The sequence below is a fragment of the Electrophorus electricus genome, chromosome 15, assembly GCF_013358815.1.
Source record: "Electrophorus electricus isolate fEleEle1 chromosome 15, fEleEle1.pri, whole genome shotgun sequence".
NCBI lineage: Eukaryota > Metazoa > Chordata > Actinopteri > Gymnotiformes > Gymnotidae > Electrophorus > Electrophorus electricus.
This window is the reverse complement of record NC_049549.1, coordinates 4,288,667-4,301,716: the sequence shown is the minus strand read 5'-3', so window position 1 is coordinate 4,301,716 and position 13,050 is coordinate 4,288,667. Positions and strand designations below refer to the sequence as shown.

The 13,050-nt window shown below is 43.0% G+C and overlaps 2 protein-coding genes across 11 annotated transcripts in view; one reads left to right on the top strand and one right to left on the bottom strand.

Annotated features, from left to right (window-relative positions):
• The window catches only part of rap1gap2a (RAP1 GTPase activating protein 2a), a 30,691-nt gene extending 21,418 nt beyond the window's left edge, over positions 1–9,273 (top strand). For 5 of the 7 annotated variants that reach the window (XM_035534174.1, XM_035534173.1, XM_035534172.1 and 2 more), the window contains 14 exons: positions 1–16; positions 825–908; positions 1,090–1,190; positions 1,634–1,763; positions 2,151–2,306; positions 2,393–2,464; positions 2,565–2,651; positions 3,115–3,255; positions 4,616–4,762; positions 5,054–5,169; positions 5,272–5,370; positions 5,488–5,605; positions 6,775–6,877; positions 7,047–7,132. The exon at positions 1–16 is cut by the window's left edge and continues 38 nt beyond it. In XM_035534174.1, the coding sequence (XP_035390067.1) occupies positions 1–16; positions 825–908; positions 1,090–1,190; positions 1,634–1,763; positions 2,151–2,306; positions 2,393–2,464; positions 2,565–2,651; positions 3,115–3,255; positions 4,616–4,762; positions 5,054–5,169; positions 5,272–5,370; positions 5,488–5,605; positions 6,775–6,877; positions 7,047–7,132 (1,456 nt within the window). Of the gene's footprint in view, positions 17–824; positions 909–1,089; positions 1,191–1,633; positions 1,764–2,150; positions 2,307–2,392; positions 2,465–2,564; positions 2,652–3,114; positions 3,256–4,615; positions 4,763–5,053; positions 5,170–5,271; positions 5,371–5,487; positions 5,606–6,774; positions 6,878–7,046; positions 7,133–7,227; positions 7,266–7,386 lie in introns of those variants that run through there. The other 2 variants (XM_035534171.1, XR_004776897.1) reach the window with 2 other exon arrangements.
• si:dkey-52l18.4 lies at positions 8,511–12,012 on the bottom strand. Of its 4 annotated transcripts, XR_003411610.2 has the most exons (6): positions 11,768–12,012; positions 10,957–11,316; positions 10,560–10,709; positions 10,165–10,193; positions 9,764–10,019; positions 8,511–9,005 (listed from the first exon to the last, which is right to left on the bottom strand). XR_003411610.2 is itself a non-coding variant. In XM_027024476.2 (5 exons), exons 1-5 carry the CDS (start codon positions 11,874–11,876, stop codon positions 9,915–9,917), a joined length of 753 nt encoding a protein of 250 aa, XP_026880277.2. In that variant the 5' UTR covers positions 11,877–12,012; the 3' UTR covers positions 8,511–9,914. The 4 variants fall into 4 exon arrangements, 3 of the variants coding, with proteins under 3 accessions (XP_026880277.2, XP_026880278.2, XP_026880280.2); XM_027024476.2 differs by having other exon boundaries at positions 8,511–10,019; XM_027024477.2 differs by having other exon boundaries at positions 8,511–10,019; positions 10,981–11,316.
• Between the last annotated feature and the right edge of the window lie 1,038 nt (positions 12,013–13,050).

Genomic DNA, 13,050 nt, shown 5'->3' with positions numbered 1-13,050 from the left:
AGTCCTCTACCCTAGAGTGAGTCTGTCGCTCTCACACACTCTCACACGTGGTCCCAGCCCCAGACTTTAATGTAATACACGCACACACACACACACACACGCACACCCACACGCACACACACACACACACACGCACACGCACACCCACACGCACACACACACGCACACGCACACCCACACGCACACACACACGCACACGCACACCCACACGCACACACACACACACACACACACGCGCACACCCACGCACACGCACGCGCACGCACACGCACAACCACACGCACACCCGCACACGCACGCGCACGCACACGCACACCCACACGCACGCACACGCACACCCGCACGCGCACGCGCACGTGCACGCACACGCACACCCACACCCACACGCACACGCACGCCCACGCACGCGCACACGCACACCCACACGCACACAAACACGCACACACACACACACACACACACACACGCGCCCACAAGCCCTCTGACACTGCTGAAACTGCACTACCTGCAGTCTCTTCACCATAATAGCTGATCGGAATGCTCTATTTGCTCGGGTCATCGGAGCTAATGTCTGTGCACCCTGGGATGCTGGGAAGTCCATCTGTTTGGCTACTGCCAACAGGCTCCTTCAGCACGAACGTTTCAGCTTCGCTTGGATCATCCTAGGACCCATTTAGGCTCTCAGCCATAGCAGGCACTAAGCCCTTCCTGAATTATGAAGGGGTCCTGACACACATATGTTTCTCCTGCTGGTTGTCTTTCCCACTTGTTTCTCTCTCTCTCTCTCTCTCTCTCTCTCTCTCTCTCTCTCTCTCCCTCCTAAGGCCTCTCAACTAATAGTCAGCTTTGATGAACATGAAGTCAACAACACGTTCAAATTTGGGGTCATATATCAGAAGTTTGGGCAGGTGAGTGTCATGGGTGGCAACAGCTTGGCACTGGCTGTTCACCTGGTTAGTTTGCATGTGAGAAATGACAGCATTGAAGGGAAGCCAAATGTCATTTGAAAGCATTCACTGAGGTGGAATATGCCTGAGCACTGGAGGTTTTCCTCCATCTCCATGTCTTGTCTCTGTTCCTCTGTCTCAGACGTCAGAGGAAGAGCTGTTCGGGAATAATGAAGAAACGCCAGCTTTTGCAGAGTTCCTCTGTGTTCTGGGAGAAAGCATAGACCTGCAAGACTTTAAGGGGTGATTCTCACTACAGATCCAATGTACTCGTACCCCTATCCCTATCCCTAACCCTAATCCTAACCCTAATCCTAACCCTAATCCTAATCCTAAAACTAACTGTTAATGAGGATTCTGTTAACCTCCAACAATCCAGGAATATGGAATTTAAAAATGTTACATGAAAATTAAACATAGGAAAATACTGTTTTCTTTCACTAACAATGTCCTGTTAGAAGACTGTTAGTAAACAGGTGAGAATAATTACAAACATCTTGATGCAAAGAGAACTGGGAAATTAAAAATGTGCATAATTACATTCCAAGTCCCGGGAGGTTAAGCCTGTTATACCCAAATATTACAGTGCCAGTGCAGGCCATATGGGATCTCCCTGTGTATCTCCCTGTGTATCTCCCTGTGTATCTCCCGGTGCAAATGCTTCTGTGTACTTCTCTGCTTCTCAGGTTCCGGGGGGGTCTGGACGTGTCTCATGGACAGACTGGCTCGCAGTCTGTCTACACTGTGTTCTGCCACCGTGAGATCATGTTCCACGTCTCCACGAAGCTCCCCTTCACAGAGGGAGACGTCCAACAGGTAGGCGTCCCTGTCTGCTTGCATGCTCATCTGCTCACTGTGCTCAACTCTCCAGATTCGTTTACATGTGCCGCAACACCTTGCAGTGCTTGTAAAGTGACCTCATGAGTACACATTCAATGATTTGCATGACCCAGTTCCTGCCTCTTCATATGACTTTATGTTTCTCTTTCATGTGTCAATTGGAATGATTTATGGTAAAATTCCACTATTGCTTGGGACTTTACAAAACCTTTAAATGCCTTGTTGCTTGAGCAAGGGCATCGTGTGGCAGGGTGTTAAATCATAATCTTTCTTTGCACTGTGACTGCATCGGGAAGCAGAGGCATAATTTCGTAGACACTTTTTATCGAGCAGGTAAGAAGCTAGTGCTGCTGTTCCTTTCAGCTGCAGAGAAAGAGGCACATCGGGAATGACATCGTGGCTGTGGTCTTCCAGGACGAACCCACGCCGTTCGTGCCAGACATGATCGCTTCCAACTTCCTCCATGCCTATGTGCTGGTGCAGGTGGAAAACCCATGCACTGAGCACACCACCTACAAGGTAGTGTTTAGGCTGCTGCCACTGGCTATGCTGCATATCAGTCAACAAGCGAATAAGCTGACCCTTGTCTCTCATTGGTGTTGCAGGTATCCGTCACAGCACGAGAGGACGTGCCCATGTTTGGCCCGCCTTTGCCAAACCCAGCCATGTTTAAGAAGGTGAGAGAAAGAGATGAAGGCTTTCGCTTTGTGCTGCACATGTGTGTATGATTGGTATGCATTTGGGAGGGAACAGAATGGTTGATTTCTCTCCTCCCAGGGCCCAAAGTTTCGGGAGTTTCTGCTGACGAAACTCATCAATGCGGAGAATGCTTGCTATAAGTCGGACAAGTTTGCCAAGCTGGAGGTGAATGAAATTGTGTGTGTGTGTGTGTGTGTGTGTGTGTGTGTGTGTGTGTGTGTGTGTGTGTGTGTGTGCATGTTCAGCTTTATTTAGTACTTGGGCAACAACAGGATAGAACACATAGATGCTTTGAGCACATTAGCAGTATGAAATGTGCTTTTACTGTCTTTGAGCCCACAGAGGGAATTTTGATCTGGCTCATGTGCTATGTGGAATCCTTGTGCACTTAGCGGTTTTGATTCATTTGGAAAGACCTTGCTGCAAACTGTTATCTGCACAAGTAAAGGGTTGGATTGCATTGAACAAAATACAAAGCTGATACTTTGTGTATGCCTGTGTGTGTGTGTGTGTGTGTGTGTGTGTGTGTGTGTGTGTGTGTGTGTGTGTTTGAGTATATGTGTGCATGTGTCTGTTTCTCTCTGTGTGTGTGTGTGTGCGTGTGTGTGTGCGTGTGTGTGTGATCCAGGGGAGGACGCGGGCGGCGCTGCTGGATAACCTGCATGACGAGCTGCACAGGCAGACTCAAGCCACGCTAGGACAGGGTGTAGTTACAGACGAGGACAAGCTGGAGAACGGAGGACATGGAGGCCTGCTGGAGTCTTTTAAGGTGGGTCTGCCACACTCAGCACTGTCAGGCACTGTCAGTACCACAATACCACCTTTACCCTTATTATCTCCCGTTACAAGGGTCATATTTTATTCCATGCTTAAGCCTGAAGTCACCTTCTGAGACCAGTGGAGACCCAGACCTCATCTTGACCTCATTTCCACTTATCAATAGATAAGAACATTTTATTTGGGTCAATTAGAAAATAAGCCATTTCATTTAATTCAAGATTGCACAATATATTGTTTTAATAATCGTTACCATAATACTGACTTGTGCATAATCGATATCACCGACAGATGTAATATGCAGATGAGCCCTAACTAATTAGAATTTGTGTTCTTTATTGTTAGCTTTTCCTAACCAAACACAGATCTTCCAGACAGTGTATGTCTTCTAATGAGTCACGAAATTTATATTAGCAAACAATATAGTCATTTTTATCCATCACATGTATCCTTGTCTTATAGCATGTTTTATTTTAGGTGTAGGTGTATTCTGTAGTAATAAATTGGCTAGGACAACAAAGCTTAATGTATGTGTATTTTAGCACAAGTCATCAAGGGTGTAGTAAAAAATTGAAATTGTTCCCGAATCAAAACTAGTTTAAGAACACTTCTCATAAGGCAACGCAGTCATTGTAAAGTGCCGCGGTGTGACGGAGTGTGTATGTGTGTGTATGTGACTGTTTGCAGGCAGTGTGGAGGTGTGTGGGGGGTATTGTGCAGACACACACTTCTCATGTCCTGCTGATTTGCGTGGCAGCGGTCGCTATCTTCTACCATATCCAGATGATTCAAACGCCCTGACTCTACATCAGAGCGCATGAAAAAGCACTTAACTGGCTTATTTTACTGGCTTTGTGTTTTTTAAGTTACTTTTGTTTTGCATTGTTGTTTGTGATCATACCATAGAAGATCACAGAAGCAACACACACACGTGAACATAAAGGTGATCACTGAAACTAATTATACTGGGTAGCTCCATGTAAATAAAGATATTTGATAATGAGAGCAGACTGTGTTGGTCATTTGCGTTCCACATTGCTTCCTGATTATGTATATAGTGTATTTATTCATGGTGTATGGCTCCATCTAATGACTGTTCTTGGTAGTGCAACTTTGTTAATGGTGCTATGTGTGCTATGTGAATATTTGATGACTTTTGAAAGTTTGTTTAGTTAAAACCGGTCACTGGCATACAATGTGTAAATAACGCTTCCACAATGACTTATTTATACTGAGAAACAATTCATTTCAACTGCATTTCAACAAAATGACTATATAAATCTCAATCTCTCTCTCTCTCTCTCTCTCTCTCTCTCTCTCTCTCTCTCTCTCTCTCTCTCTCTCTCTCTCAGAGGGCCATGAGGGTAAGGAGTCACTCCATGGAGATGATGGTGGGCTCTCACAAGCACAAAGCAGCAGCAGGGGGAGGTGTTCCTTCCAGCGTGAGCGGGGGTGTGCTCCCCCAGAGCAGCACGGAGTGCACCAAGAGCACCTTCACGGTGAGAGAGGGAGAGCGAGCGAGCGAGCGAGAGAGAGAGAGAGAGAAAGGAGGGAAATGTTAAGGAACAACGAGAGAGAAAGAAAGAAACAGAAATGGATAGCGAGAAGGAGAGAGCGGGAAAGAGAGACAAAAAAGCTGGAGAGAGAATGAGCGAAACTTTACTGAACACTTTACTGGATGATGATGATGTTTTCTGAGGATGTTTTAGACTTTGCGCCTCCGCAGCCTTTATTCAGTTCTTCACCTAGGGATACGGTATTCCTGCATGTGTGTCTCTCTGTGTGTGTAGCCTCCAGTACTGTCAGCCAAGTCACCCCTGAAGAGTCCTGTGAAACGGCGTTCTGGGCTGTTTCCAAGATTACACTCCAGCACAGAGAGTCCCACTGAGAAACATACGCCTCGCAGGTCTCACACAAAGACTCATACACATGCACACATACAAGTCACTATGCTTGCATATGTTATGTATTTACTAGACTATGCAAATGACCTGTTATGGTTTCACAGTGATCAGAAAACAGTAGACGCATTGCCACAATCACAGGAAGTGAGGTCGGAGACTTCGTCTAATCCAAGTTCACCAGAGATCTGCCCACACAAGGAGAGGTGAACAGGATGTTACAGTCTCAGTACCACTAAAAGACCTTTTATGTTGTTGTTACATTTGCTACTGAGTGCCTGTTGCTCCTCTGGATGGGGGCTGAATCTCTCTGTGCTGCACAGGCCATTTGTGAAGCTGAAAGAGTGCAGTGGAAGGGCCAACATGTCCCGCTCATCCTCCAGCACTAGCAGCTTTGGCAGCACGGCCGGAGAGGGAGAGGGCCTGGACGAGCTGGACACGGTCAGAGAGCACAGTTACAGCTCAGCACAGTGGCAGCACTGTTACAGCACAGCACTGTTACAGTAATGTTACACAATAACACTCTTAAAGATCAGTTACATCACAGGCATGTTACAGTACTGATACACCACAGCACTGCTGCTGTGATACAGCACAGCAATGTTATAGCACAGTATTGTTATAGTCCCATTACCTCACAGCACAGTTACATCTCTGTTATTGCACAGCTATAGCAGTGTTACAACACATCACTGTTAAATAACTATTACAGTACAACAATGTTACAACAGCAGTGTTACAACACAGCATGGTTACGGCACTGTTACAGAACACACTGTTATAGCATTGTTATAGCACTGCACAGTTACAGCACTGTTACTGTACGGAACTTTTACAGCAGTATTACAGAACAGCATGATTACAACACAGTTACAGAATGGCATGGTTACAGCAATGTTACAGCACAGCATGGTTACATCACTGTTATAGCATGGTAATTTATAGCAGTGTTACAGCACTATTACAGCACAGCATGGTTACAGCACTGTTACATAACAGCACTGTTACAGCATTGTTACAGCACAGTTACAACACTGTTACATAACAGCTTGTTACAGCATTGTTACAGCACTGTTACAGCACTGTTACAGCTCAACACGGTTACAGCATTGTTACAGCACAGTACGGTTACAGCATTGTTTCAGCATGCCACTGTTACACTTACAAAACACAGCAAAATTAATAAACAGTATAGCTGTAGACAGCAAATAACAGCAAAAACACAAAGTAGCATAGCATAGCTTTAGTTGATGATTACTGCAGAGATTCTGCAATGCAGAATTGTGAAACTGTGAAACCTGTTTTAGTGCAGCAGCATTACAGCATGGCACAGTTACCAAAACATCATAGCACAGCAGTCTACAAAATAGTACAGTGCAGTTACAGTTACAGCACAGGAAAGTACAGCTACTGTTACAATAGTGAGAAGGATAGTGGGGGTCATTCTGGCAGCACGTGTGGTTGACATCGGTCCAGCAAGTGTGGCCGGACAAATTGGGTCCTCTGAATTTGCAAGCTGGACCAGTTAGACTTAAAGATAGTGTAGTCAAGTGACAGGAAGATAGAAGAATGGTAGTGACAGGGTATTGGTACATGTTGTGTTCCCTCAGAGCAGTCGCCCAAGTTTGGCTTCGTCTGCTGGGTTCGGCCCCTCCCTCAGCGTAGAGAGCCAGAACTCTGGAACCCCACTCATTATGTGCCGCAGTCCTACTGGTAATACAAGTTAAGAGACACACACACGCATATACATGTACACACAGACACATGGTCAGACATATAAAACTGTGCTCATGGTCTCGCACCCACAAGCACGTTGAGGCACACTGCACTACTATGCTGTACTGTACTGTGCAATAACCTTTCTATGTGATTTTTGTCTCAGATGGGAAGATTAAAACCTCACCCAGGTCAAACCTGAAGTTCCGTTTTGACAAGCTGAGCCACTCAGCCACAGTGAGTAACCAGTAAGCAGCAAACAGTGGTCAGTGGTGCCTCATGGGAAATGATATGTTAACTTTGACTCAGGAACTGTAGGTTGATCTCTATTCTGTTCTCCATTTCAGGGGCATTAAGAGAATTGGGAGTCACAGTTGCAGAGCAGGTATTGTCAGATATAGCTCTCTAGCTCCACATACATGTTTGTTATTCTCCTTCTTCTTATTATCTTTTTGAATAAAAAGAATATGGCAGTAACTTACTCCAGATCTGCCTTCCCTCTCTAGGCAGTGGGGCTTAATTGGCGCCAAGAGACTTTTGATGATTTTTAAAGAAGAAAGGAACCATCTGCTGTAAGCAACGCGACCACCTTCATCACTGCTCACACACCCTTTTGTGCTGCAACCTGAACTTGCGCATGCGTGCGCGCGTGCACACACACACACACACACACACACACAGACAGACAGACAGACACACACACACACACACACACACACACACACACACACACACACACACACACGCACACACAGAGACAGAAAAAGGAGCGAGTGACACATGGATGCCAAAGCCAGAGTCTCAGAGGAGAGGTGTTGTTTTTACATGTGCTGTACAAATGTGCGAAAGCTTCTCTCTACGATGTCTACAAAGCCATGTCCACTCTAATGCTGCTTCTCATCAAACAGGTAGCTTATAGATATGCCAGCTTCCTGGAACACTTGATTCAATATTTCACAAAGAGCCAGTTTCAGTTCATCAGATAATTCAGTACAAGTGCATAGATGGTTTGGAATGCAGATGTGCGAGACTGATGCTAACACTATATATTTGTGGTGTACTTTGTGATTTCTGTGGGTTTCATACTTTTACATGCATTCATTGCAATGATTTGGTATAAATAAGGAGGGAGTCCTAAGATGCTCAACCTTTCAAGAGAGTTATGGCTCACTCTGTTCAAGCCATAGGGCATAGTGAAAAGGGCTGGGTTAAGACTGCTGTTTCCTGGTATAAGCTTCATTTTCAGTGTGCTAGTTTCTTGTTCCACCAACTTGCCTAGTAATCTAGTGACTTTATACTTACAGTGCGCAAGCAATTCTGTTTCCTGTTAAACTCAACAATATTAGTCAAGGACTAATATTACAGTCTAAGGTACTTCAGTAGAAGTGGTGCATGTGTTCTTTAAGTATCTGAGGTGGAGATTACACACAGTAGTTCTGATCCAGTGCTTTTTCTGTCTCTGTTACTCTGTTTTGCTGTTTCTCTATATGTTCATCCAGAGTTTGGTACACAGCCCTCCTGTATCTTCCAGCAGTCTTACACAGAGTTGGAAGCAATTCCTATGTTTTCCTTAATTTCCTTGCAAGACAAATATCAGTCAGACTTGTGAGGTGAGACAAATGAGAAAATGTAATATAAATGCTGGATTTATTGTTGTATTCAAATAAAGAACACTTGTGTTCTGGAAATTCATAGAGCATAAGCTACCAGAAGACCCCGACTTTTCTGTGAGGCGGATTCTCTCTACACTGCTTTTTATTCATAGTTTCACCGTTCATTCTCCATTTCACTGACTTGAATTGTACATAAACCAAAAACTTTCAGTCCCACAGTACATTGTTCATATGTAAAAACAAAATTGTGACATATGAATGAGAGAGCCATGTTTGGCTATTGGTTGTCTTTATATCATAAGTAAAGGAGAATCTTGCCTAAAGAAGAAGTCACTGAGTAATTCTGAAGCAGTCGTTACACTTGTGCAGGTCTTTGCTAGGCGCCAAAACGCTTTCCATGTAGCGAGAGCTTGTAGCCAGTTTGAGGCCTCCTGAGCTTAACACTGAGGCAACAGTGTGTCTCAGTATGTTTGCTTGCTTTGTGTAGTTTGCAAAGGGATATTTTAGAGCACCTGTGTGAACAGAGAGAGCGTGGAACAGCTGAACATATTTGTTTGTTTCTTTGTTTGATAGTGAAAGGGGCTGGTGTATCAACAGCAGGTCATTTATACTGACATAATTTATTGCTTTTAAACCTTGTGTCAATGTCATGTAAAATTGCAGTGTAAAAGAGTTAAATAATTGCAGATAATTTAAGAGACTATTCATGTATATGTATATTTGGTTATGTAATGTGCCATGGAGAATTTATTATGAAATAAAATGTTGTATTTTGTGTCAGATACTGTATTCTGTCCCTTGTACAAATGGATCCACAAAGAATCATACATATATTCAACTATATAATAATATTTACAAATTAGAATCGATTTTCCAACAGAAATGGCTACAAAGTTGCAAACTTCTACAGCGTAGTTACAAAGTAACATGACAAATGTACAAAGTAAAATGGTGCATATCCCAGTTTCTTAAGAAGGAATATGTACCATGCCAACTATGTCATGAAAGGGTTTATGAGAATACAGAAGGTAGTACTAGACTCACATAGCTAAGGGAGAGGTTATAGTTCACTGTGCCTCTTCCTGCAACAACCCTGCCATTTCCTGTATTCTTTACCCCAGAGAAGGGGGTTGGAAAGTCTTATTGTTGAATAATTTAATAAAATAATACATATTATGGAAGTTACTTTCCATTCCTCTGTTGTAAGTACATATTTATCATGTTACTGTAACATTTTCAGCTTATAAGAACAAATTGTGGAAATTCTCACCTTTATGGCACAGTTCATTAAAGGCACTAACAAAACACACAGGTTTGGGCTGAAATGGACTACAGACATGTCAGGCAGGAGATCTTTCGCATCCTGGGATGTGTAATCCAGAGAGATTAACATCAGATGCATGTGTGAGACACCCGTCTGTTCAGGCGGTGGAGAAGTTCACAGTGGAGTAGAGGATGGGCTCCTCCCTTGACTGAGCTTCGCGGTGGTGCCTCGGCTTGTCCAGAACGATGGTTGCATACACCACCTGTACAAGAACACACACACACACACACACACACACACACACACACACACACACACACAGACGCGCGCCAGGCAAACACACTGATTACAATGACTCCAAGAGGGTGATTATTAGATTACTAATCACAGAATGCTGAGGTACTTACTCCTGCTTTTGGATTAACTCGAGCAGTGGCTGCAAATACACAGCAAAGCGGGTATGTTAATGGGAGTAGTGTTAAGGTACTCGTCTTGTAATCAGAAGGTTGCCAGTTCAAGCCCCACTAATGCTGAGTTGCCATTGTTGGGTCCCTGAGCAAGACCCTTAACCCTCAATTGCTCAAGTTGTATCCAGGCATAACTGTAAGTTGTTTTGGATACAAGCTTCAGCTAAATGCCATAAATATAAATGACAACGTGTACATTTTCTTGTATTCATGTAAGAGACACACACACGTAAAAAGTTAAGCAGTAAAGAAAAGCGGAACATACGCTTGAAGCATCTCAGCGAGATTGTTATGAGAGGTAACAAGAGGCTGATGGCAGCTAAGGGGGATCTTACGTGGACCTCTGCGGCGCAGAGGGACCGGAGGGGCCAAGCGTTGACTAGAGGACGTACAGCAGGTCAGTCCCAGCACCAGAAATAAACACAGGCCAGCCGCACCACAAACCAGAAGCCGGTGATAGAGCCTTCTCCCTGATTCAGGATCAACTATCAAACAGGATTAGGACATCAGTCAAGTTAACAAGCTTCTAGTTAGGTAAGTTAGTTAGTTAAAAAATTTTTAATGGTCATCCCTTTATGTTCACTTGATGTTCAGATTAGTTCTAAGTTAGCTAAAAGATTTTAGATTCCTACTTTAAGTCAGTAGAGTGAACAGAATGAAAGGGATAAAGCAAGGTAAGCACTGAATGAGGATGACATAAATACTAAAGTGTATTTCAGAATTTATAGCTACCTGTAGTCACATTGAAATAGCTACCTGTAGTCACATTGACATATGTTACATGCCCTGCACTGGTTAAATTGTTTTTCCATTTGACATAGCACTGGTAAGCCCCAGAATCTGATTGGTTAAGGCTTTGAACGGTGACCAACAGATTTATACTGTTGGCATTTTCTGTGTAATTGGACACGTGGTGTCGTGCCGATGGGATAAGCAAAGTGGAATGCCCCTTTGCTGTAAAACGCCATGCTCCTCTCCAGCCTTCCTGCCCGCAGTGCAGAATCTTGCAAACCAAAGAGACACTGCTCCCTTCTGGCATAAACACCTCTCTGCGCTTTGACTGCACAGATGTCACACACTCACTGACTGAGACTGAAAGAGATCAAAGGAGAAATATTTTGAGTTAAATTAGCAGTAAACTGTGGTAATATCATGATTCCACAGAGCTGTATAACAAAAGCAGCGAAAAAAAATGACACCTTGATTATGTTTACACACACCCACACAGACACAAACACATATACATACATAGACATACAGACACATCGGGAGACGTAAAACATATGGTCACACATGGTCTTGCACACACACACACACTGCACTGCTGTGCTATAACTTTTCAATGTGATTTCTTTCTGTGATTCTGTGTAATTTCTCTTTGTCACAGATAGGGAGAGTAAGACTTCACCCAGGTCAAAACCTGAAACCATTTCCATAAATGAGCCATAAAGCTAAATTACCTACAAAGGAAAGAAGAAAAAGATTACGTACTGCGGTCATCACTCACCAAAGTGTGGGATAGCACAAGCTGGGCAAAACTTACCTTGGAGATTACATGAAATGGCCAGAATGGTCAATAAATATCCATCAAGAAATACTCGCCGCATTCTGTGGCATGAATATGTTCGGTGATTTCTTCTCAGAATCCTCATGCATCCCCTAAAAAGATTTCAAAACAGCTACATCGGTTGTGTGTTTATCCATACAGGTTTATCTCACATTCACATGAATACGCTTTTATTTCAGACAGATCTAGAAGTAGACCTAGAAGCTAATAAGGAAGGAAGTCCACACAATCACTTTCCATAGTAAAGGATACTTGCATCATGTCCTTCCTTTTCTCAGCAGGACCTTGTTGTTCACAAAAAATGTGAAAGTCCTCCTGCGCTGTAATATTCTAAAGTGTTTTAGCAGTGCCACTTTAGTTTTACCTTGTTTCTGCTCCCCAAGACTTCAGAGTGAAACACCACATGTGAATGTAGATGTTGCACACAGTTAGCAAATAAACATTTGCTATTTTTATTCACATCTGACGATCCTGTATCATGTATGAAATCATGTATAGTACATGTTCAGATTATTTCAAAACACCAGGGATGCCAAGGCTTACTTATGGTACATGGACTACTGCACAATGGGCCCCATCACAATAGCATTTTTATCTTCTTTTTAGAGTTTATGCATGTTGTCTATGCATAACAACTAACATAAATATTTGTGCAATTAATTCCATTATGGCTATCAGGACTGCTAAAAAACTAAACAAACAAAAGAAGCAAAACAAAACATAAAAGACCTTGTGAATTCAATTATGAACAACTGTGTAAAAATATGGTCGATAAACAAAAGTGATTTGCAGAACAGCTCTGGCAGTGATTACAAGGGTAAGGTATCAGTAACTTGCAATGTCTGTGCTTCAGACTTCAGTTATTCCATAAAAAGGGTACACAACCAAATTTTAAAGATCTGTATTAGACATAATGTTTGCTCAAGCTTCAAATGTTTTCTAAAGTGGAGCATTACACAAAAAGAGAAGTGCAGGCTCACTGATTATAACTAGTTTCATTTCTGCCTTAGGTATCCACCCTTATTTACAGTATGACAGAATTACTAGGTATGTGTTCACCCCATGTGTGATCTGAGTTTCCTATTTTCGAAAAGGAAATTTATCAGGCCTAAACAAGTTCCTCAGATGGACTGGGTTTAAGCTTAATGAAAAACTAGAGGGATAATAATGTTTCTCATCATTAAAGTTACTGGTCATTCTTGTTTCGTTATTAATGATGGGAAATAAAATTTTTAATATGATATGGTTTAAAAAATTCT